Below are 23,851 nucleotides of genomic sequence, written 5' to 3'. Positions count from 1 at the left end.
TAGGAAATCTTGGTATTTTGAAGTTCCCTTTCCTTTCCTTCTGGTTTCGGAGAGCGCGCATAAATCTATTTTATGAGTGTTCATTTCTATTAGTGTCTCTTGGTCTCTCTTTGTCCATGACTTAATGTTCCAGCATGCTATTCTTAATTCTTTATCCTTTTTCGTAGTCCTATTAGTAGCTCAGTTACTAATAGTAACTGAGCTATATTTTATTATAGGTTAGCTCTTTTTCGTCAAATGCTAAATTTTGGAGTCAAAAAATGGAAAACTATGCATTTTTCGAGGATATCTTATAGAAATGATTTAAAATATTTCAAAATATCTTTAAAAATAAAAAAGTATCTAGCTCAAGAATTGAGTGACTTATGATGAAAAGAAAGTCATTCCCTATTTTTTTTTTCAGCGGGAAAGTGAGCGGTAAGAACCTCCTAATTTCCACCCTAAATTGTTCAGTTTTCTTTATTTATGTATTATTAATAGACAGTAGAAGTACGACCGGCTTAGAATGATTAGTTTTAAAAAAAATGGAGTTAAAATCGAATAAAAAATTTTTGTAGTTTGGTAAAAATTGCCTTTTTCCTTCAAAATAGAAAGATGAGCATCAGATACGAAAACAAATGTTGATATATAAAATTATAACTTTTTTAATTCACAAGAATTTGGTTTGCGAATTTTTTTTAACTAAAACTACCTTTACGACCCTTTCAAAGTCACCCCTTTTTGAGACTGATACTGAGGGTTTTAAAAGGATTTAATATTAATAGCCTTGTAGCTCTTGTAAAAACTTACAAAATACTTTTTTACCGAACTTTCTAAGGTAAAAAATAAAAAATTTGCGAGTAAACAACCAATATATTTTTTTGGAAAAAAAAATTTCGATATCCAATTGGAAGCATAATAATGTAAGTTAGCGGTGTTTTTTTGCATTGTGTACGTTAGAAACTTGCATACATGCATACATTGATTCATGGTCATATTCAAAGTTTGTACGACCCATTGAACCGGAGATGTTTTTTCTTTTTTTTTTTAATACAGCGCAATTGTTTATAAACTTGGGAGCTGAAATTTGGGCAGTTTGTCAATGAAATTTCAGTTTTTTATTTAAGATTTAATTAAGTTTAACATAAATGCATAATTAACATTGTGAAAACTTGTTAAAGTAAGTAAAGCAAAAGAAACTGATAATTTTTAGCGAGCATCATTTTTATATTACTATATTGTATTAATAAAACAAGCGGTTCGTATTTATATACGACTTTATTTATATAACTGTACAGACGGAATTTATCTTATAACTAACTATTCCTAAAAATGCACATCCTTATATATTAAATACAAAAATACCAGCCATGTTCTTGAACGTTCCAGAAAACAGAAAAACGGAACCGCCCGTCCCTAGTAATGCGTAGGCGACCTTTCTCGAGAAATCCTTTCCTCGCTTGTTCGCTGAGTCATCCTTCCAGATGTCTCCGTACGTGACTGGCTTCGAGACGGAACCTGTTATTTTCGGTCGGTAATTCGTCACAATATATTTTTGTATAATAATATAAGTAGAAAGCCGAACGAGTAGGAAATTGGACAAATTAGAACGATCCATAAAGAAAGACCAGTATTAGTGCAAGAACTACAGACGTATTTACACTATTAAACGTTGCCTAATATTATATTATTTATAGGCTTTGAACAAGCCTTTAACTCAATAAATAGAAAGGAAATAATGATAGCCATAAAATATCAAGGAGTAAGTAAAAAACTAAAAAACATAATAAAAATGTCAATGTACAAACCAAAAGTCTGTATTCCAATACATAAAGGGGAAACAGAAGAATTCGAAATAAATAAAGGGGTGAGACACTGTCAGCAACATTATTTAACCTGGCAGTAGATTTTGCGTTAAGAAAGATCCACGAGGGAAACCTAAGAGCATCTGGTTATCAACTAATCGCCTATGCACATGATAATATAGCGATAGTAATAAAAACAAGAAAAATCATAAAAAAATTATTAATGGAGATTGAAGAAGAGGGGAAGAAGATGAGGCTAAAAATTAATGAAAAGAAAACAAAACTAATGAGATTTGGAAAAGCAGAACAAAACAGAGAGATAAGAATAGGAAATAACAAATTCGAAGAAGTACGAAAACTTAAATACGGGAAAGAAAAACGGAGATCGAACAAATATTAACTGCGACAAACCGGGTATACCAAATAAATAGAAACTAAAGAGTAAAATATTGAGCTAACAATCAAAAATGAATATTCATAATACATTAATCAGACCAATAACAATGTAGGAAGCAGAAACGATAACTGTGACAAAAAAAGAATTCTGAATACACTTTTAAAATATTTTTAAAAAATCTATCGAATGGTATCAAACACGACACCCACGGATGTGGTTGGGGGGTTAGTTTAAAATCTTAAATGGGACCCCCAATTTTTTATTGCAGATTGGGATTCTTTACGTAAAAATAAGCAACTTTCATTCGAGACATTTTTTCGAATTATGGATAGATAGCGCTATAATCGGAAAAAACGATTTTTGGAAATGGAAAATTTAATTAAAAATTGTAAAGTCCCCACTAAAATGGAAAATTTTACTTAACTTTTTTTGGTTTTAGGACCTAATAATGACAACCCGATAGGTCCGCATAACGCTCGAGTGACTGCAAATTTAGCATAATTTGCTCCCCTACCATTGTATTTCGGTAGACACTTTTAGACTAAAATATATTGGAGGGGAGTAAATAAGCTCTGTTTGCCTGCGGTATTCCTTATCATCGTACACAGCAATACAAGCGGTCTTTTACATATCAAATAGCCCAAGTTATGAATAGATATACTACTGGTACTAATTTTACTCAAAACAAATTTAGAAGGTTCGTTATTGAAAAATTAGGAAATATTGCATAGGTAGAGTTGGCTGACATGGTATGAGTAGAGCTTACATTCAAAGCGCATATTGGTAAACTAAAGTTAATTAATGTTACATTTTGATTTACTTTTATTTAAATGTTAGTAGGTAACCTATTATACATAATCCTAGATATTTTTTTTATTATTTGTTTTGCCCAGGTTAGCTGAACAGACAGGACATGTATTCTGCCCCGCATTATACATCTCCTGAACTGAAACTCGCCTGGAGCTTTTTCTAAACTAATATTCATTATGTGAATAATATTATAGAATGAATAAAGGCCTTTATTATTATTATTATTATCCAGATTTAGCCATACGGCTCACACTCCCTCTAAGGGGAAAATTGACTCATCCCAGATACCTACGGTATCAAAAGGATTGAGCTCTGGTGGGACTCTTTCCGTGTTATCGAGCCCTAGGTGACTTGGTATGCAGGTGTATCTCCCAAAAATTTTCGTACACATCTGGCTGTTGCGAGTAGTACAGCTTTCTGCATGGTCTTGTAAAGATGTTCATTTAGACCCAGCCTTTTTATGCTTTCGAGGAGGTTCTTCGGAATGACTCCAGTAGTAGATATAACAAACAATAGGTATCGTCTGGGTACTTTGCATTCTCCATTGCCTTCGTATTTGAATTTCTAGATCTCTGTACTTGGCGATCTTTTCAGTGAATTTACTACGTAGATTATTGTTGTTAGGTATCGCCACATCAATTAGTGTTGTTTGTCTTGTTAATTTATTAACTAGTACGAGATCTGGTCTATTATATGCCACTGTTTGATCTGTGAGCACAGTGCGGTCCCAGTATAGCTTGTAGTTGCCATCCTCAAGCATACTCTCAGGGACGTATTGATAATACGGAATATGGTCCATTTGGAGAAGTCCCAGCTTGATAGCTATCTCTTGATGAAGGATTTTTCCCACTGCGTCATGCCGTTCCTTGTATTCAGTTGCAGCAAATGCCTGGCAGCCCCCTGTAAGATGTTGGATGGTTTCTTGGGCTTGACATCCATATCGGCATCTGTCGTTTTGAACCTGAGGGTCTTTGATGATATATTTCAGGTAGTTTCTGGTTGGTATAACCTGATCCTGAATGGCCAGTAATGAACCCTCCGTTTCAGGGAACATCTTTCCTGATGTCAACCAGTAGTTCGACGCTATATTGTCGACATAATCTTGGCTGACCTCATTGGGATGTCGCCCGTGCAAAGGTTTACCCATCCAGGCGCGCACTTTTTCGTCCTTAGTAAGGTGGTTTATGCGCAGTTCTGCTTCCCTCAGTTTGATCGGTGTTGTGTCATCTACTGCGCAGATAGCGCGATGTAGATTAGATGTCTCAGCCTGCATCTGAAAATAAGTTCTTAAATTAGCAATTTGTTTATCTAATTGCTCACCTATATCCATAAGTCCTCTTCCTCCTAAATACCGGGGTAATGTCGTTCGTTCTACTGCACTTTTAGGGTGGTGTTTTTGTGCCTTTGTGAGGTGTGTTCGTACTTTTCGCTGAAGATTTTCTATATCCGTTTTTGTCCACTTAACAATACCAAATGAATAGCTAAGCGCGGAACAAGCGTAGGTGTTTAGTGCCTTAAACAAATTTTTACTGTTAAGCTGTGAACGAAGCAGCTGTTTTACCCTTCTTATAAACTCAGTAGTTATCTCAGTTTTCATTTGCTTATGGTCAATTTTCCGCGCCTGCTTTACTCCAAGATATTTGTACATATCGTTGTCGCCCATGGCCTCGATGTTCTGGCCATTTTGCATATCGAATCCACCGGGCTGTACCTTTCCTCTGACTATATTCAAAACACGGCACTTGTCTAGACCGAACTGCATACTAATATCATTAGAAAATGTTTCTACAGTTTTTAGCATCTCTTCTAGGTGTTCTCGAGTGGAAGCCATTAATTTCAAATCATCCATATACAACAGATGATTGAGCTTCGCTACCACAGTATTATTGCTTTTAATGCTAAAACCTGAGTCAGTGGAGTTTAATAGCTGGGAAAGGGGGTTCAAAGCTAAACAGAACCACAATGGACTCAACGAGTCTCCTTGAAATAGGCCCCGGTTGATTGCGATATTTTCGGTTTCGATATTGTTTTCACCAGGTATTTGGAGGTGAATTTTAGTCTTCCAATCTCTCATTATATGCCTTAAAAAGGTCACTATGTTATCATCTACTTTGTATATTTTCAATATATCTATTAGCCATTCATGCGGTACTGAATCAAAGGCCTTTTTATAGTCAATAAATGCAGTAAAAAGGTTCCTTTTTTTGGTGAATGCCTGGTTAGAAATGACTGAGTCGATGATAAGCTGTTCTTTGCAACCCATGGAACCCTTAGCGCATCCTTTCTGTTGAGGCTCTATGATATTGTTTAGAGCACAGTGTTGGTAGATACGCCGGGTTACACAGGATGTGACCAATTTATACAAAGTTGGAAGACAAGTAATTGGGCGGTACTTGGATGGATCTTGGGTGTTATTTTGATCCTTGGGTATTAAATAAGTAGTTCCCTGAGTTAGAAATGATGGTAATTCCTGCGGATTAGAAATAACATGATTAATTAATGTTGATAAGCACTCATGAATACTCCAAAACTTTTTAAGCCAGAAGTTCTGAACTCCGTCTGGTCCAGGAGATTTCCAGTTATGAAGCTCTTTGATGACATTTGAGACTTCTTCAGTCGTGAATGGTTCGTAGTTAGCAGTGACGTAGTGGTGACAGTTGCGCGTCGTATCTTCTATCCAGCCAGCATTGTTGTTAAAAGCAGCTGGTGTGGAAAGTTGATTTCCCCAAAACTCATGAATTTCTTCTTGGTTTGGGTAAGACTTGTCGACACTTTCTACGGTGGAATTGAGTTTTCGGTAGAACGCCTTCTCAGAGTTCTCAAAAAGTGCATTGTCACATTTTCGGTTGTTACTAACTTTATACCTTCTTAATCGTCCTGAATAGACGGAGAGTTTTTGTTTTAATGTATCCAGACACTGTTGGGCTGTGTTATTTTCTGGATCGTATCTCGAGTGTCTTGCAGTGCTCCGCATTATTTCTTCCGCTCTTTTAATGACTTTTCTACTTGTAACACCTCTTATATATTCTGTGACTTGACCAATATCCCTACGCAGTAATTCAATTTTTCCGAGAAGTCTTTTTTCCCAGGGTGCAATTCTGTTACCAGTCCTTCCGTTATTAGTACCCCGTCGTGTTCTGATCTTAACGCCCATTACATTGGCAATTGCTGTAGCTGCACAGTAGATTAGCATATGCAGATATTCCAATGTGTGGGCTTCTACGACATAATTGGGTAGGACTTCAGTATTCACAATTTGTAACAGGGCACCTAGTTTCTTACAAGAGTTTATTCGTGGTAGCGGTGGTCTGCTAAGTGGATTTGTTCCATTAAACTCTTGTACGGCACGAGCCATTTCGTTCTCTAGACTATCGCGCAACTCGTTGTTTTCCTGCTGTGTATTGTCAGGTTGAGTTTCTGGTATGGGAATCTCAGGAATCTGCTCATCAAGGATTTCATTAGGAACTTGATCTAAAACTAGCTCTTGGTTATTAATCTCCCGTTCGACTTCGCTTTTGATCGTATTGCGTCTAGTCTCTGGGATAAGGTTGTTTCTTACGATTACCCGGTATTGATCTGATACTCTTTGCTCCGATACTTGAATATCTGGGTACTCCCTGAAAAATTCGGCATACAGCTGTTGTCTGTAGCCGATCGTTTCTTGACCGAGGTTTGTCACCTTATAATAGATGCGCAAAATGCTTTCGTTAATGGACACAGTCCATTTCATGCGCTGCCTCGGTCGTCCCGCTTGAGTGAGCGCCGGCTGATGTTCCGGCGCAGCACCTTCAGCGAGTGGAGCTCTTGCTGTTGTTTGGCTCGCTTGTGGTTGTTGTTGGGCTGTAGCTGTTTGTGTGACAGGGGCCCGCCTCCTCAACACCCTGCCACCGACGTCCCGCATGCTGTCACGTCCAGCGTCGGCTCCAGACGTGCCCTGGCGATCCCCAGGCAGCGGCCCTAAACATAAACTATTAGTCACCATTCTCATGGGTGTGCATTTTATACCTACTGCCAGGTGTCAGTTTTTGTTCCACGGCAAGTATTCCTGCTACTCTCTGGGTATTGGCGCTACGAATACCCAGAAAGCATCCCCCATTCGCAGGGGGCCGCGCCTGATAGAAGAACTGACATAAAACTCCCACAGGTTATTATTATTATTATTATTATTATTGTATTCTTTTCCGTATTTCTACATTTTCTGGTCTGTCGGCATATATTTCTACTCCCAGGTATGTAAACTTTCCAACCGTTTCAATGTCATTTTCAGATATAATGTTTTGTGTGACTATATTTTTTCTTGTCGTCTGTATCATTATTTTTGTTTTTTTCTATGTTAATTTCCAGACCTAGCCTTTTCGTTTGCTTTTTTAACTCTGCGTATGTTTCCTATGCTCCTGTTCATGTTCTACTCATAATATTAATATCATCGGCATAAGAGGCCAGTTAAACGGTTCTGTTGGTCAGGAGGTTTCCTCGTCCAGTTTGCAGTTGCCTAACAGCATACTTCAGTGCCAGGTTAAACAATGTTGGGGCCAGCCCATCTCCTTGCTTCAATCCCTGCGAGACTTTAAAAAAGTCTGTCCGGTGGTTTTGTACTCGTACACATGCCTGAGTTTCATACATTGTGGCTTTAATGAGTCTAATTAGCTTGTGTGGTATTGCCAATTCAGCCAATATATGAACAGCTTATTTCAGAAAGGGACCTAAGTCAGTCTTTTGTTATTTTTTGTTAAGAGTGGAACCAGTGGAGTTAAGGAACCAGGTTAAATATATTATAATAATAGACAAATCGTATGGCGTATTTCTCGTTTACTACAGAAAAGCAGTTTATATCCAGACAGTTTTTTGTATATATACATATCTCGAAAGTTAGTTAACATGACTCGAGTCCCTTTCTGAAATCAGCTGTTCATATAGTATAGTCTGTTCCTTTTGATTGAGTCTTTTGCCTGTTTGAAGCCTACAAAGATGCTGTGAACATGAATGCCGTGTCCCATGATTTGCTCAAGACCTGCTTGGCTCTCCAATTAATATTTTCTACTAGTGGTTGGAGCCGCTGGTTTATAATATACTTACGTGAGGACTTTATAATAATATGCTGTACATAGTAGAGAAATTCCACGGTAGTTTTTGCACTTTAAACAATTCAACAATGTTTAATTATTTAAATATACATTTTATTTATTGTTAATAAAAATTTAAATTTCTGGTACAACTATATTTCTATTAAAGAATTAATACATTTAAAAAATTATTATTACTATTAAATTTTTGTTACGAACCCGAAAATTATGTAGTGCCTCGGGCCTGATTTGAAGTAAAATAGGCTCTGAACCCCACATGGGGTGTTAAGCCATATAGTACAGTATGCGGCAAAATAAACAGTACTGAAATGCGTATGCATCAAATTTGTATGTCATGCGCCGAAACGTACTGAGTGGTTTCCGAACGTCGCGTCGTTATAACGTATGTGAATGTCATGTTAATGTTAGGTGCTTCAGGATGGTTCTCAGTTTTGCAGAAAAAATTTGTATCGTGAATAGTGTTGGAAAATTCTCGAGAATGAAAAATCAGAGAATATTCTCGGGAATATTCTCGAGAATATTCTTAATATGGAGAATTTTCTGAGAATGAACCCTATGACGCACTTAGGGATATTGTTGAAGATGAAATAGGGTATTAAAAATCATGAAATTATATACAAAATTATGAGACTAAACAACAGTGTTCTTTATATATAAACAAAATACAAAAACAACAGAGAACACAAAATTTATTTGATAAAAAAATAAAAGTTTCTTCTTAACAGCAAATAATGCAAGTAATGGATAATGGATGTGGTGATTTAATCAGAAAAACATGAGGCCTCAGGTTCGGAATCTATTTCTATCATTAGCTCATCCTGGTATCTACATTCCGTATTTCAATGTACTGATGAGAAGTTGTGGGATTTTACTTTTCACCAGTCGTCAGCTCAGTCATGGATTGGTCTACGTCTAAAGGGGCATTTAGACGGGCTAGTTTTTGAAGCAATATGTTGCCGAAAATATATATTTGGTATGTTTCTGGCAACATTACAGCCATCTAATGAAAATATCGCCGTTTGACTGAGCCATGTGGCCGAAATCTTACTGGTATCTGAACACTATTGCAGTGCCTGATGCGTGGCCGATAATGTCGAACTGCTGTGGAAAATTTTGCATGTTGCTCTGTATTTCCTGTACTCTGTTGAAATTTAATTTGGTTTTGTCAAAACATACAAAGAAAAGAAGAATACGTGGTCCAATGAAATCACAATAAGGTTTATTAATGCAGTACATTTACGTCCAGAGTTGTGGAACTTGGCATACTTCTGGAACTATGAGACAAATGGAAGAGTAGTGCACCCTGAATAAATAAATTAAACTAAAAGTGTTAGTATATATAAACAGTGGCGTAGCTAGCCCCACAGGGGCCCCATATCAAAGTTTGTCGCGGAGCCCTCTTCCGCCAGCCACCACTGATACGGCATAGTGCTAAAAAAATGTTCAACAAAAGAAGCAAAAACGCTTGTATAGAATAGAATACAAATATGCTTTATATGTCACTGAAAGTTTTACAATTTTATGGACGAAGTTTTACAAAGATTAGGAAAAAACAATAACAAATACAGTTTAAACTAAAAAGGGGTAGTTCCCTGGATTGGCTGTATACCTTATAGTTAAACAAACTGAACATGAAGTAAAAACCACTTCTATGTAAAAGGTATATTTACTAAAAATTTTTTAGAATCCCAATGGATTCAATAAAATGAGTTCATCAGAACGTTTTAAAACCTATCGGTCCATCATCAGTGAATCTAAAATCAAATAAGTAATCCCACTATTAAAATTGAAAAGATGGTTGAAATTGTGAAAGTTAAAAATGTGGTTATGATTACTTACTTGAATACTTGCAAAATAGCCCCAGAACCAAACAATGGTTGTGATTATAAATAAATCTACATTATGTTGAAATAAATTTAAAATGGCTAAACGCCGATGTTCAGGGATTAAACCTCTGGGAACATGGTGAAACTCTACCCGAGGACCCAATCAACCATCTTCGGTCAACGATGACTACTAAGTGTCAAAGCTATGTAAGGAAATGCTTGATGTGACATTGACAGTTGAGGAAGAAGGTAGTCGATTTTCAAGGAAATTTAAAAACAAAGTCATGATCCAAGACGAAGATATAGTAAAGATTTTAATATCTGAAAATGTCTGTTAATTAAATCTATTGTTTTTTAAAAATTAAAAGAAAATGTGTTTTACAAAATAAAAATTATTTTAACTGTAGGTAACTACAAATTGACTGTATCAAATAAAATAAACCTGATCAAAAAATTTCAATATGATAAAGTGAGCTGATTAGTAGTAATGACAGAAATAAAATTAAATAAGTGGTGATATAGAAGAAGTTTTAAATTTTGAAAAGGGATATTATTATATCAAGAAATTTATATGTCCACAGTATGTGTATTGATGGTTGTATAGGTAGAAGGGAAATTTTTATTTGGATGTAGGTGAAAATAAAAAACTTAAATAGATTAGAGTTAAGATATAGTCAATCTGATAGTAGAAAGTATGATTCAGGAATGCAATTATTATGGAACAATTTTTATGAAATTGAGAAAATTCTTGTGACAAACTGGTGAATATGTAAAATTGATAATAAATAATTGTAGGATAATAGGTTGCCCAGTTGATACAAACTAAAATTTAATTAGTATAGAAAACAATAGGTGTAATGAATAAAATAGAATTAATAAAACAAAATTAAGAGAATGAATATTGTTATAATTTGATTAAAGAATGACTGAGTTTAACTGTGATAACTGAAATAAAGTGATGAAATGTTAGATGTGGAGATAAAATACAGTTTACTGAAATTACCTAAATCGTCAATACCTATTATTACAAAATAAAAGATAATGAAATAAAACAAAACAATACAGGCTGTTTCATTAATAATTGGAAACATTTTAACTGGAGATTTCTGGGCTCAAAATATTAAGGGTTAATCCAAATCACCTACTCCGAAAATGCTTCCTAAGGGAGCTGGAGTTCTTTGAAGATGGTGTCTTTTAATTAGTATTTTTTAAAATATGTACATACCTCTGGAACATCTATTTAGAAAAACGAAAACTGGTACGTCTATTTATCTTCCAGAGATAAATCGATTTCATAAATTGCGAATTTCTAATACCGGTCATATGCGTCCTCTTTGGGTAAGGCAACGGTTATTTTATGGCATAACTTTTTTGTCTGTGACTTTTAAGCATTTTTTACACTGGATTATTAAATCGTGAGGTAAGTATAGTCGACTCGCTAATCTGAGACACAACTGTCTACACTACAATCATAATAAAGATGCGCTAGAAATAAACAAGCACGAGGAGCACTCCTAAATCATGATTTGTGAGTGCTCCTCGAACATTCAACGTGTCTTGGTTTGTTTATTTCTATATAGTGCACTTTTATTGTGATTGTAGTGTAGACAGTTGTGTCTCAGATCAGCGAATCGACTATACTAAAAGTTACTCTTACTTTAAGTCGGTAGGATACACCGTTTTATAGAAATATCGATTTGAAAATGTTTCGTTTTTTGAATTTGAACAAAATTTGAAAAAATTTTCAGGAAAAAAAAACGGTGTATTTTACCGACCTAAAGCAAGAGTAAAATACCTCATAATTTAAAATCTAGTGTCAAAAATGCATCAAAATTAAGACAAGATTCATCTCTGGAATAAACGTACCAGTTTTCGTTTTTTGTGTTCATGGCTTTTTTTTAAGAGTTTTCTGAAATTAAAAACACAAAATTTTCAAATCGACATTTCTAGAAAAAGGTGTATCCTACCGACTTAAATCAAGAGTACCTTTTATTACTAGAATATCTCACAATTTAATACTCCAGTGTCAAAAAGGCTAAAAGTTAAAGACAAAAAGGATATGCGATAAAATAACCGTTGCCCTACCCAAAACGGACGCCCATGACCTGTACTAGAAATTCACAATTTATGGAGACGATTAATCTCTGGAATATAAATAGGCGTAGAAGTTTTCGTTTCTCTAAATGGAAGTGTTCTTGAGCTATTTAAAGAAACTAATTACAAGACGCCTTCTTCAAAGAGCTCTAGCTCCTTTAGGAAGCATTTTCGGACTAGGTGATTTGGGTTAAATCTTAATATGTTGAGACCACGAATCTACAGTTAAATTATTTCCAATTGTTAATGAAACACTGTATATTGCAAAATTTAAATAAATTGTAAATTGCATAATACAACCTTAGGAACTAATAAGTTCTGCGTATAACACCCAAATATAGATAATAATAATAAACCTAATAAACCTAATAAACTTTAATAAACCAAAGTCGAAAAATAGATTTGAATTGTTGAGACTCATTATTTTAAAAAAGATTCAGTTTTTTCAAGCTAAGGGTAAATGAACATTGAAAATGAACATTGAAAATGAACGTAAACAAAGAAACTCTGTACTTTAACGGCGAGTGACAGGCAAATACATAGATATACCTTAATACAATTTATAGATAAACAACAGATTACACGAAAATATAAGCAAACAATACACAGTGTTTCAATGTTTCAAATATTCAAAGGTAAAGCGATTACAAATATTGAAATGTGGCATTAACATTATACAATGTCTCACACGCAGCCAACGGTGAATAGACAATAAAAATTAGCTTGAAAACAAAAAAGCTCTGTAGTTATAAAAAGGAGAGAGGCAGAAAATAGATAGGTACCTGTGCATAAATATAGTTTGTATGTAGATAAAGAATCCATTTCACGAAAATGTCGATATACAAACAATACACACTGTTCAAAGCGTTTTAATAGTGAAGTAATTGTAAAATATTTTCTTCAATTTTTTGAATGGAATTTTGTTTCGACATGCCGCGCTGGGGCCCCTCAATGTCGGGGCCCCGTATAATTGATATGGCGGTAGCTAGGCCTCTGTATATAAATAACAATTGCTAATCTTGTTGAGATTGGTATTGCGTTTCTCATGTTTGATCTTTCTTCTCTATTCTTGGCCCTATCATATTTATTAATAGTTCGAAATCACTTTTTGACATTCTTGTAAAATTCCTTAAACAAATAATTGTCTAGTATTATTTCCATAGTTAAATTACTCATTGTTTCGCGTTTACTTAGAAAAGCCGTATCCACATTTTCCGTTTTTCATTTTTCTTTTTTATGTATCGTCTTAGCACGATTAAGGACGCAGCAACTCTCAAGAGAATATTCTCGAGAACGAGAATATTCTGGCCGGGAATATTCTCGTGAGAATATTCTCTTCTTACATCACTAATCGTGAAGTAAAGAAAACGGGTATTAAAATCAACAATGGTTTTAGCAGGATGGGGCAACCTGTCACACGGCCAAAGAGTATCTTCGAATACTGCGCGATCATTTTGGGAGATCGCCATCTACCAAACCTAACGCCACCTGACGATGGGGATATGGGGAATGATAAAGGAGGCAGACCGATCCACCGTCTGAAATTCCTGAATTGGGGACTAGAATTAAAGACTTTTGTGCCATAGGGCATCTTTAACATATGTTTTATCGGGAACGTCGTCGTGAATAATGTTTGCAAGGCATACTAAATAATACTAAATATATAAATAATCATACACATTTCAATATTCATTTCAGTACTGTTTATTTTACCGCATACTGTATATAGTTTTTTTACTACAAAAGCAAGATTACGTAGGTCAAAATTTCTGACGTCAGAGCACTGCCAAGATATTAGAATGTGACTTTTCGTCATGGCCACGTTTATGTCATTACTTGTCAGATATTTTCCTTGGTTTTGTTTACTGTACAAGTAAACGTAATACAAGAATAAATTTACAAATACAAGTAAAATCTATAATTATTTATTCTAATTATGTCAATAGGTTTTTATTCCTTGCCAAAATATATTAATAATACGCCGAAATATTTGTAATGTTAACACAAACCATAAATACTCATAGACGTTTCACGTAAATTGTCAAGGTCAAGACAGCAAATTAGTTACCATTCCAATCCAGAGATGTCGCTGCCAGTCAATTCTCTTGTCATATTTAACAACTGACAGTTGACAATTAAATTAATTTGTTATTTACTTTTTATTTTACAGTTTGTGGCTTAATTATTTTATTATAGTGGTGTTACGTTTTTAATTAGATTTAATCACAATTTTAATCAAGTGTATTAACCTCCTCTCCGTTTTTATGAGTAGAATTTTTAGTTTACATTGATCATCCCGTGTTGTGTTTCTCCACATTAAAAAAAACAATATAATATTAATAGATCCTGAAACAGTTTATTCCAATAGACAAGTGTGTCATCAACATTTCGGATCCATATATTTTGGAAGTTTGTAAAAGATTATAAGGTAATATTTATCTAAACAATCATCCTACAAGATTCTTTCAAAAATTTTCATTCAACTCGATACACATCAGTGCTTTCACGTGACACATAGCAGTAGTGTTTAGCATTTTGAAAACAAATTGGAATATTTGAAGTTTTCAGTAAAATATGGAATAAAACATATTTCTGTTGTTTTAATTTCCTGCGAAATTTCATCAAAAATCCCGCAAAATTTATAATTTGAAATTCTCACGTAACTAAAATTTGTCAATTTAGTTCCCATTCCAATCAAGAGATGGCGTTAATTCGATCCGAAAGATTAACATGGTCGTGAAACGTCTATGAGTATGTATCACAAACCATACATACTCATAGACGTTTCACGTAAATTATCAAGGTCAAGACAGCAAATTAGTTACCATTCCAATCCAGAGATGTCGCTGTCAGTCAATTCTCTTGTCATATTTAACAACTGACAGTTGACAATTAAACTAATTTGTTATTTACTTTTTATTTTACAGTTTGTGGCTTAATTATTTTATTATAGTGGTGTTACGTTTTTAATTAGATTTAATCACAATTTTATTCAATTGTATTAACCTCCTTTCCGTTTTATGAGTAGAATTTTTAGTTTACATTGATCATCCCGTGTTGTGTTTCTCCACATTTAAAAAAACATTATAATCGATCCTGAAACAGTTTATTCCAATAGACAAGTGTGTCATCAACATTTCCGGCCTATATATTTTTGGAAGTTTGTAAAAGATTATAAGGTAATATTTATCTAAACAATCATCCTACAAGATTCTTTCAAAAATTTCCATTCAACTCAATATCAGTGCTTTCACGTGACACATGGCAGTAGTGTTTAGCATTTTGAAAACAAATTGGAATATTTGAAGTTTTCAGTAAAATATGGAATAAAACATTTAATTGTCTTTCTGTTGTTTTAATTTCCTGCGAAATTTCATCAAAAATCCCGCAAAATTTATAATTTGAAATTCCCACCTAACTAAAATTTGTCAATTTAGTTCCAATTCCAATCAAGAGATGGCGTTAATTCGATCCGAAAGATTAACATGGTCGTGAAACGTCTATGAGTATGTATGGTTTGTGGCAAGGTTCATAAATAGTTCATGGTATAGGGACCTTGGGTTTGTGGTATGTATGGTTTGTGGTCTATTAACGTAAATAAACATCAACTTTAAAATTGACATTTATCTAGCATAGCTATTCGACACTCACACGGAACTGCCCGATCTTGCATAAAGTATCAACATGATATTATAATAAGAAAAACGTAATCGCGATTACATTGAGAATTTTAGAATTATATTAATTAAATAACCAAAAACATTTTTTATTATTAATAATATAAATTTTATAAAACAATCTTTAAGTTAACTACTCCAGAAAATAATAATGTTATTTAAATATATTAGGCAATCGTACGCTACTGATGTGACAGTTTTGTGTTGCTACATTTTAAATACTTTATTTCGTACACAACTTGATTCGAAATATAGCTTAAAAAATTTTACTGTTTTTATAAATACCTACATATTAAATATAGCTTAATTTAAAAACTATTGTAATTTTTGTTGTGTACTTATTGTGATTGTGTTTGTATTGAGAAACATTTCAAATCACAATGCTTATTTAATAGATTATTTTAAACAAGAACGAAATAATGGGGTTCCCTTTTACCATTAACTTCAGAGAAGTGCCTAAGTTAAAGAATTTAGATTTCTTAGATTAGGTTTAATAGAAATAAGATTATTATTAGATTTAAAGATCAGAAAGTTTTCTTATGAATTTTAGCGTATGCAGTACTTAGTTTTAAAATAATATTAAATGATCTATTTTAATGATTATTTTTTTCACCTGTCAAATTCTGACGTTTTTGCTTTTTCAGCCAATCACCACGCGTCGTTCTAGCCAATCATTGAGTGTAATACTGATAAAACAGCCTCTTCCTTGATAAAACAGTCTCTTCCCTGATAAAACTTAAGGTACCTTAAATTTCACATAATACGTACATACCTGTGTTTACTAACTTAATTTATGAACAGCCCTGGTACATAGATATTTTAAAAACACTAACCACGATATACTCAGATTTTCTACAGTTTTTATTTTCAAAATAAATATTTCTAAACTTTTCATAAACGTCAAACAGAACCGATGTAAACCGTACACAGAACACAGAACTAATTCTTCTATTTTGTTGCCGATTTCAACAAACCATCACATAAAAGGATTCGAATATTTACAACGTAATATTTTGGAACAATAGTTACTTTTAAAATACACATTATATTAGTAGAATTAGTAAAATAGTTCTAAAATTACATTCTCCTATTTTATTATTACAAAAACACGGGTGAATAATAATTAAATAAAATGCATTCACCTGGGGGTTAGGCAAAACCAATTACACCACTGCACTGTGGTGAACTCACCCAGCGTAGCTGGGTAAGACCACGAAACAAGTAGGTATTAACAATATTTTATGTATTAACAATATAATAAATAAATTGGTTCATTTTTAAATCATAAGATAATTTATCTATAACCTACTTAAGACATTGATCCTAGTTGTCTTAAAAATATTTCACAGATGCCCGTATTTACTAATAATACATATTGGTTCACAAAATAATCTTTTCAAATACCACTCGTCCTCTAAATTTTGCTTGATAAATTTTTTCGTTTTCATACTTAAACTTCTTTATTTAGGGTAAAATCACTCAAACAAACCGAAATGTTTCATTCGGTTTGTTTTCGTAATTTTACCAAATAAAGAAGATTTCGTGAAAATAAAAAAATTTATCGATAAAATTTAGAGGACTCGTGGTATTACCTTTGATTATACCTACACTATTATAAAATTGTTTTTAATTAATATATTTCGGCAAGTAGTGAAAACCAATTGACATCATTAATTAGAATAAATAATTTAGATATTTGTCTAGTAAACAAAAACAAAGAAAAATATCTCTGGCAAGTACTAACATAAACGTGGCCATGATGAACAGTCACATTCTAATGTCTTGGCAGTGCTGTGACGTCAGAAATTTTGACCTACGTAATCTTGCTTTTGTAGTAAAAAGACTATACCAGTGTTTTTCAATCTGTGGGTCGTGACCCCCCGGGGGGTCGCCGACTAAAAAAAAAGTTGAGGTTCTTAAAACAAAATTTTAGTGGGAAGGATGTACTTGTTTGTTTTTCAAACGTTTATCAAATTGTGGTGCTATTTTTGAAAGATTAATAATCGAATCATTTTCAAATTGTAGTACATATATTTCTCTTTTTAGTTTCAATATCTACCGTTGAAGAAAATATCAGTTCACGCAAGTATGAAGTGGCGAATTGCACTAATAATTTAAGAGCTTCCCTTGCCAGCTCTGAATATTGGTGTTTTCTTTTCATCTAAAGTCGACACTTTGCGAATGAAATTCCATTTTAACTATGCCATTAGCCAGGGGTGGGCAAATACTTTTAAGCGCGGGCCAAAATGACATTTTCAAAATATCTCCCGGGCCGGAAGACTATACCGTGAATGCACGCTGTGCACCCGCATCTTTTTGGTTGAGTTTTTCCCTGAACTGCCCAAGAAATTTTTTTGGCACAAACGCTATAAGTATTATTTTAAAGCATTTAGACAAAGAAATTTGACGAAGAAGAATTTATCAACGGGCCGGATAAAGTAAGCAAAAGGGCCGGATCCGGCCCGCGGGCCGGCTTTTGCCCACCCCTGCATTAGCAGCTAAATCTAGAAAACTTTCTTTCATTTTTTTGGTGACATCAGCCAGATCTATTAATTTGTCCAAAAAAAAGGGTTTAAAATCCATCTACTCCCATTGTCAGCTTCATAGTGCAAGTCTGGAAAATATGTCAATAGTTGCTCTTGTAAATTATGCAAGCTCTGAATGATGCAAGGAATGTGAACCGATACTGCAAAACTTTGGTCTGTTGCATTATCTTGATCAATCTTCTGAACACATGGAAAAGACTCAAACATTTTGTTTTGTAGAGAGGTCGACCACAAACGAAGTTTTGCGTGAGATGCTTTTACTTTATCTTTAGCTGTTAAAATATTATCTTCCCTTCCTTGAAGGTTCTTGTTCAAGTTGTTAAGGTGGCTAAAAAGATCTGCCAAAATGCTAATTTCAAGAGCCAATAGGATCAGAAAAACGATAAGCATATGACTTTTTTTGCATCTTGTAAGAACATTAACAATTCAGCTCAGTTCCAGAACTCTTGACAATACCTTTCTTTTGGATAGCAACCTGACATCTATATGATAACGGAGATGTTGATGAAGCGAGCACATATCTTCACAAACGATTCTGAATAGCCGGGTTCTGAATAGCTGAAAGCAAAGCTTTACCTTTGATAAAATTTACAATTGAAGCGTTTAGTTGAAAAACATGACTTGTAAAAAAATTAAAATTTTGGCAAATTAAGAAAAAATTCCCAGACATCTGTTGTTTTTCTAATACCTACTATCCAAATGTTTTATGTAGTTTACTCCGGACATCTGAGATTTTTACACGACTGAATATGTCAGATGGATAAAGAAACTACTATTCCATGAGAGGAATACATAAAGTCCACGTAAGTCCATGTAAAGAAATCAGTGTGTCCAGGATATGTTTGGCATTTTCGTTTTTACTTTGCAATGAGTCCGCTATTTTTGTCAGTCATAGCTTTAACGCTACAAATAGCGATACATTTTTTCCAGTCAATATTGTAGTCGCAAGTGCTTTCTAAAAACATATCATACAAACACTGACTAGTAGTGTTTGCAGGAAGTGCTTTGCAAAATAAGATTTCTTCCATGATACTGTCAGCTGCTTCTAAGCGCATAAATACTACAAACTGTGCAGTCGGACACATTTGTAGATTCGTCAAACTGCAAAGCAAAATGTTGGCTGTTCTTTAATTGTGTGCTCGCGTGAATAAAAGATAAATGTACCAAAATAGGAAAAAATTATTACGTTACGTATGTAGTTTTTAATTAGTTTATTTCTTTGGCTTTCTATGACACCGGGGGGTCGCCAAAATATTTCAACCTATAAAGGGGTCGCGAAATCATAAAGATTGAAAAACACTGATATAAGTAGAAAATTCGATTTGTCGACTTTAAGATCGGGTATCTCGAAGACGGTTCGATATATCGAAATGCCGTTTTTAGATTTGGATTCAGGAGACAAAATTACATAAAAATCCGTCGATAGATCGGCTCCAAGTATTGCAAATGCAAATAAATGAAAAAATTCGCTTTTTTGTTTAAATGTTAATAAACAACCATGACGCAGTAAAAAATTCTATTACTACTTACTTCTTTTAAATTGTATTTATTTTAATAAGTTTTTTAGGTTGAGACAACTATGCAAAAATCTGACGCAGGAATGCTATGCTCATTATGTGCACTGTACTGAAACAGCTATTAGCTTTAACATAAAAAATTTTGGTCATTTGTTAACAATAAAAGGGAAAGCAGTTATTTTCCAAATACACTTAAATATTTGGATACTAGTTGTTCTGGGGAGGAAGTATCGAACATGTTTGCTGATTATTTTTCGACAGTATACTCACATGATAATGTTAATATTCCCACTCATGAAATATCAACATCCAATAACCATATTCCACACCTTGATATTAAAATATCAGATATATTTAGTAACTCTCTTCTTTAAGCCGGGTCCAGACACGTGTAAAGCCGGGTCCAGACACGTGTAACGTGTAATGTAAGATTACGTGTAATTTATCATCAACAGTGTGGACGTCACACGAACGTCCATACGAATCGTTTAACGAATCTTGGTTTCCACTCAATTATTTACTCTCGAAAAAATTTTTTGGATCCCAAATACCGGGGTTTTGTTGGTATAAGCAGGTAGATTCGTCAAGCGATTGCTCGCACTTTCACGAATGCCGTCCAAACGGGTAGTGCGAGCGCCTTTGTGTTCACGAAAAAACCGACTGGCGCCGGGTCCCGGCGAGCTCCAGCCCGAATGGTACATGTAATGCTCGCAGTGCCATCCAAACGCAGAATTCGCGTTTCATTACACGTTACGTTACGCATTACATTACACGTGTCTGGACCCGGCTTAATGTAATGCGTAACGTAACGTATAATGAAACGCAAATTCTGCGTTTGGACGGCACTGCGAGCATTACATGTACCATTCGCGCTGGAGCTCGCCGGGACCCGGCGCCAGTCGGTTTTTTCGTGAACACAAAGGCGCTCGCAGCACTCGTTTGGACGGCGTTCTTGAAAGTTGTATGTGTGGCGAGCAATCGCTTGACGAATCTACCTGCTTATACCAACAAAACCCCGGTATTTGGGATATAAAAAAATTTTTCGAGAGTAAATAACTAATTCTGCTGTATGTATTTTAATAGAAAATATGTACCTACATAAAATGCTTCATATCTACATATCGCATGCATTTCATGTTTATTAATAGATGCGTGCACAGAAAACGTAATTTGGTTTTTTAATAAAATAGGTTACATTGCTGTAGCATTGACATAAAAAGGCCTAAAACCATATAAATATATATGTATGTATGTACATATATAGTATGTACATCGTATGTACTATTATCATTATTATAATTATATTTAGTACATTTATTTCTACTAGCCACCAATGATCGGTTATTAGAATATCCCAGTTATAGTATTATTTTTGATTGGCACGAAGGCTATAAAACAGTATTGCTACCTGGGAACTATTATAAATGAGCAGTGGAGCAATGTACAAATGTACAGGAAATAAAGTGCCGCATAGGAAAGGCAAGAACGGTGTTTAACGAAATGAGCTCCATCTTCAAAAGCCACAACATATCCCTAAATACAAAAATGAGACATTTGAGATGTTACGTTTTCGCTGTATTATTGTACGGAGCGGAGGCATGGACGCTTACAGACACCACTATTAAAAAACTTAAAGCATTTGAGATGTGGCTTTATAAATTACAGTATCTGGGACACGTTATGAGAAATCAGCACCGTTACTCCCTGCTGCAGTCCATATTGCAAAGTAAAGTCAAAGGTAAGCGAGGACCCGGTAGAAGGAGAATATCATGGCTGAGGAATTTGAGAATATGGTTAAAGAAAACCTCAAGGAACTGTTTCGAACCGCAGCGAGCAAGATTATGATTGCCAATATGATTTCTTTCATCCGAAACGGATAGGAACCAGAAGAAGAAGAATATGAATCTCTTGTTGTCAAAAATCTTAATGTTAGTGCCAGTCCATCTTGTTGTGAAATTGCAGATTTCATGACAGTATCTTGTCTTTTAATATTTTAGATGCAATCTACCTATGTTAATAAATAATCAAAATCAGTAAGCGGCATCCGGGTAAAGTTTTAATATTGGCCACTCATTTGCTGAGATTTTAGTTTCTCAAGTAAACTAGATATTTTCTGATACAAATCAGTTTTCCACCATTGACGCACCGAACGTTATTTCCGGTGTTCAGTTAGTAAATATATAGAAATAAAAGTAGTACCTACCTGCTGTCACGACATCCCTATTCGGCTGTTCGTAGCAACTGAGTGGAAACCAAGATTCGTTAAACGATTCGTATGGACGTTCGTGTGACGTCCACACTGTTGATGCTAAATTACACGTAATCTTACATTACACGTTACACGTGTCTGGACCCGGCTTTAGATGTTAACAAAGGGCCTGGACCAGATGGGTTACCTACTTTATTCTTAAAGAAATGCTCCTTTATTCTTTCAAGACCTTTTCAAGCTCTCCCTCCAAACTGTAATCTTCCCTGACTACTGAAAAGAGTCACTCTTTGTTTAAACACTGTTGTTTAATATTTTCATAAACGACATAAATGAATGTTTCGCGATCAGTTTATTTTTGCTCTTTGCTGATGATCTAAAATTAAGCTGTGTGATTAAATCCCCAGATGATTGTGAAAAACTACAGTACGATTTAAATAACTTGCTAGAGTGGTGTAAAAGAAATGGCATGGAACTTAATCCCATTAAATGTAAAACTATGACTTTTTCCCGTTCCAGAAATGTTATTGTTTTTGACTACAATATTGGTCACTATACTCTCGAAAGAACTTCCCTTTTTAAAGACTTGGGGGTCACCCTTGATACAAACTTACAGCTTTCTCATCACCTGGAGAATGGTGTTAATAAGGCTTTCCAGATGCTTGGTTTTATTAGAAGCTGCACCCAGGACTTCACAAATATTACAGCTTTAAAAACCCTCTACCGTCCCCATCTTGAGTATGCCTCCTGTGTATGGTCTCCTTTTTTTGGAGTACATACTAATGCTCTTCAGTTAGTTGAACATAAATTTTTAAAGCAAATTGCATATAGACTTAATATCTTGGACAACTACAATGATACAGATATTCTTAATATCCTAAATATGGCACCAATCACTGCTCGTCATAAGAGAAGGGATCTCATCACTTTCTACAACATCCTACATGGAAAAACTGGAACTCCTGAGCTTCTTCAAAAAATTAATATTCATGTCCCACTAAGAACAACCAGGAGTACAGTTAGTTTCCATTACCCAATCCACCGTACTAACTAACTATGGTCTTAACAACTTCCTCACTAGAACTGCCAGACTAGCAAACCAGCACCTTAACATTGACCTTTTCAAAACTTATAGCAAGTTCCTGAGTCAAGTTTTAGTAAACATTAACTAAGTAAGACTTATTATTCTGTAATCTAAAAGTTTAAAAGTTAACATAAATTGTAATAATTACCAATAATTACCAACAAAATTAACATTCTAAATTTAATGTTTCATTTTAGTTGACAACCTCAGCAACGAATTAAATTACTCATTAAGTCAGTGGGTTAACGAAGAACGATTTGGAACTTTTCAAAAAGTAACTCATGGAAATTTCAATGATCTTATACAATTAAATCGGTTCGTAGTATTAGTTGTCGTAAATGAGAAAAAATTGAGGGAAAATCCTGACATGCTGGACTACAGAAACATGGTAGAGAAATTTGCAATATCCAAAAAAGAAAAATATAACAAAAAGTTCGTGTTTGGGTGGACAGGAAATCCTGAATTAGCTAACAGTATTGCACTTACGGTGGTACCCTTGCCTTATTTAATGGTGCTCAATTCAACTAATCATGAATACAACATACCTGAAAGTGATTGTTCACAAATGACTGCAGCAGATATTGAAACATTCCTAGATGACGTTGACACGTTGTCCTTACCGGTAAGTTTTGTTTTACACAATTTATGTCACTGAAGTGTCTGTTAATTTATCCTTATACTACTATTACTACTAGTGTTGCCCAAATGCAAGACCAAGACGAGACTTAGACAGTCTTGGTCTTGCGCCAGTACACCTGGTCTTGGTCTTGGTATTGCGCTCCCGGTCTTGGTCTTGGTCTTGCAGCAAGAGTCTTGCAAGTCTCGC

General features: G+C 34.5%; 1 protein-coding gene across 1 annotated transcript in view; it reads left to right on the top strand.

Annotated features, from left to right (window-relative positions):
* The window catches only part of LOC126889812 (protein disulfide-isomerase TMX3-like), a 107,596-nt gene that overhangs the window by 37,729 nt on the left and 46,016 nt on the right, over positions 1-23,851 (top strand). Inside the window, exon 4 of the mRNA XM_050658475.1 lies at positions 23,223-23,647. Within this exon, the coding sequence (XP_050514432.1) occupies positions 23,223-23,647 (425 nt within the window). The remainder of the gene's footprint in view (positions 1-23,222; positions 23,648-23,851) is intronic.

The sequence above is a fragment of the Diabrotica virgifera genome, chromosome 8 (assembly GCF_917563875.1).
Source record: "Diabrotica virgifera virgifera chromosome 8, PGI_DIABVI_V3a".
NCBI classification, from domain to species: domain Eukaryota; kingdom Metazoa; phylum Arthropoda; class Insecta; order Coleoptera; family Chrysomelidae; genus Diabrotica; species Diabrotica virgifera.
Note: the sequence above shows the minus strand (reverse complement) of the source record. Positions and strands in the feature narration are given on the sequence as shown.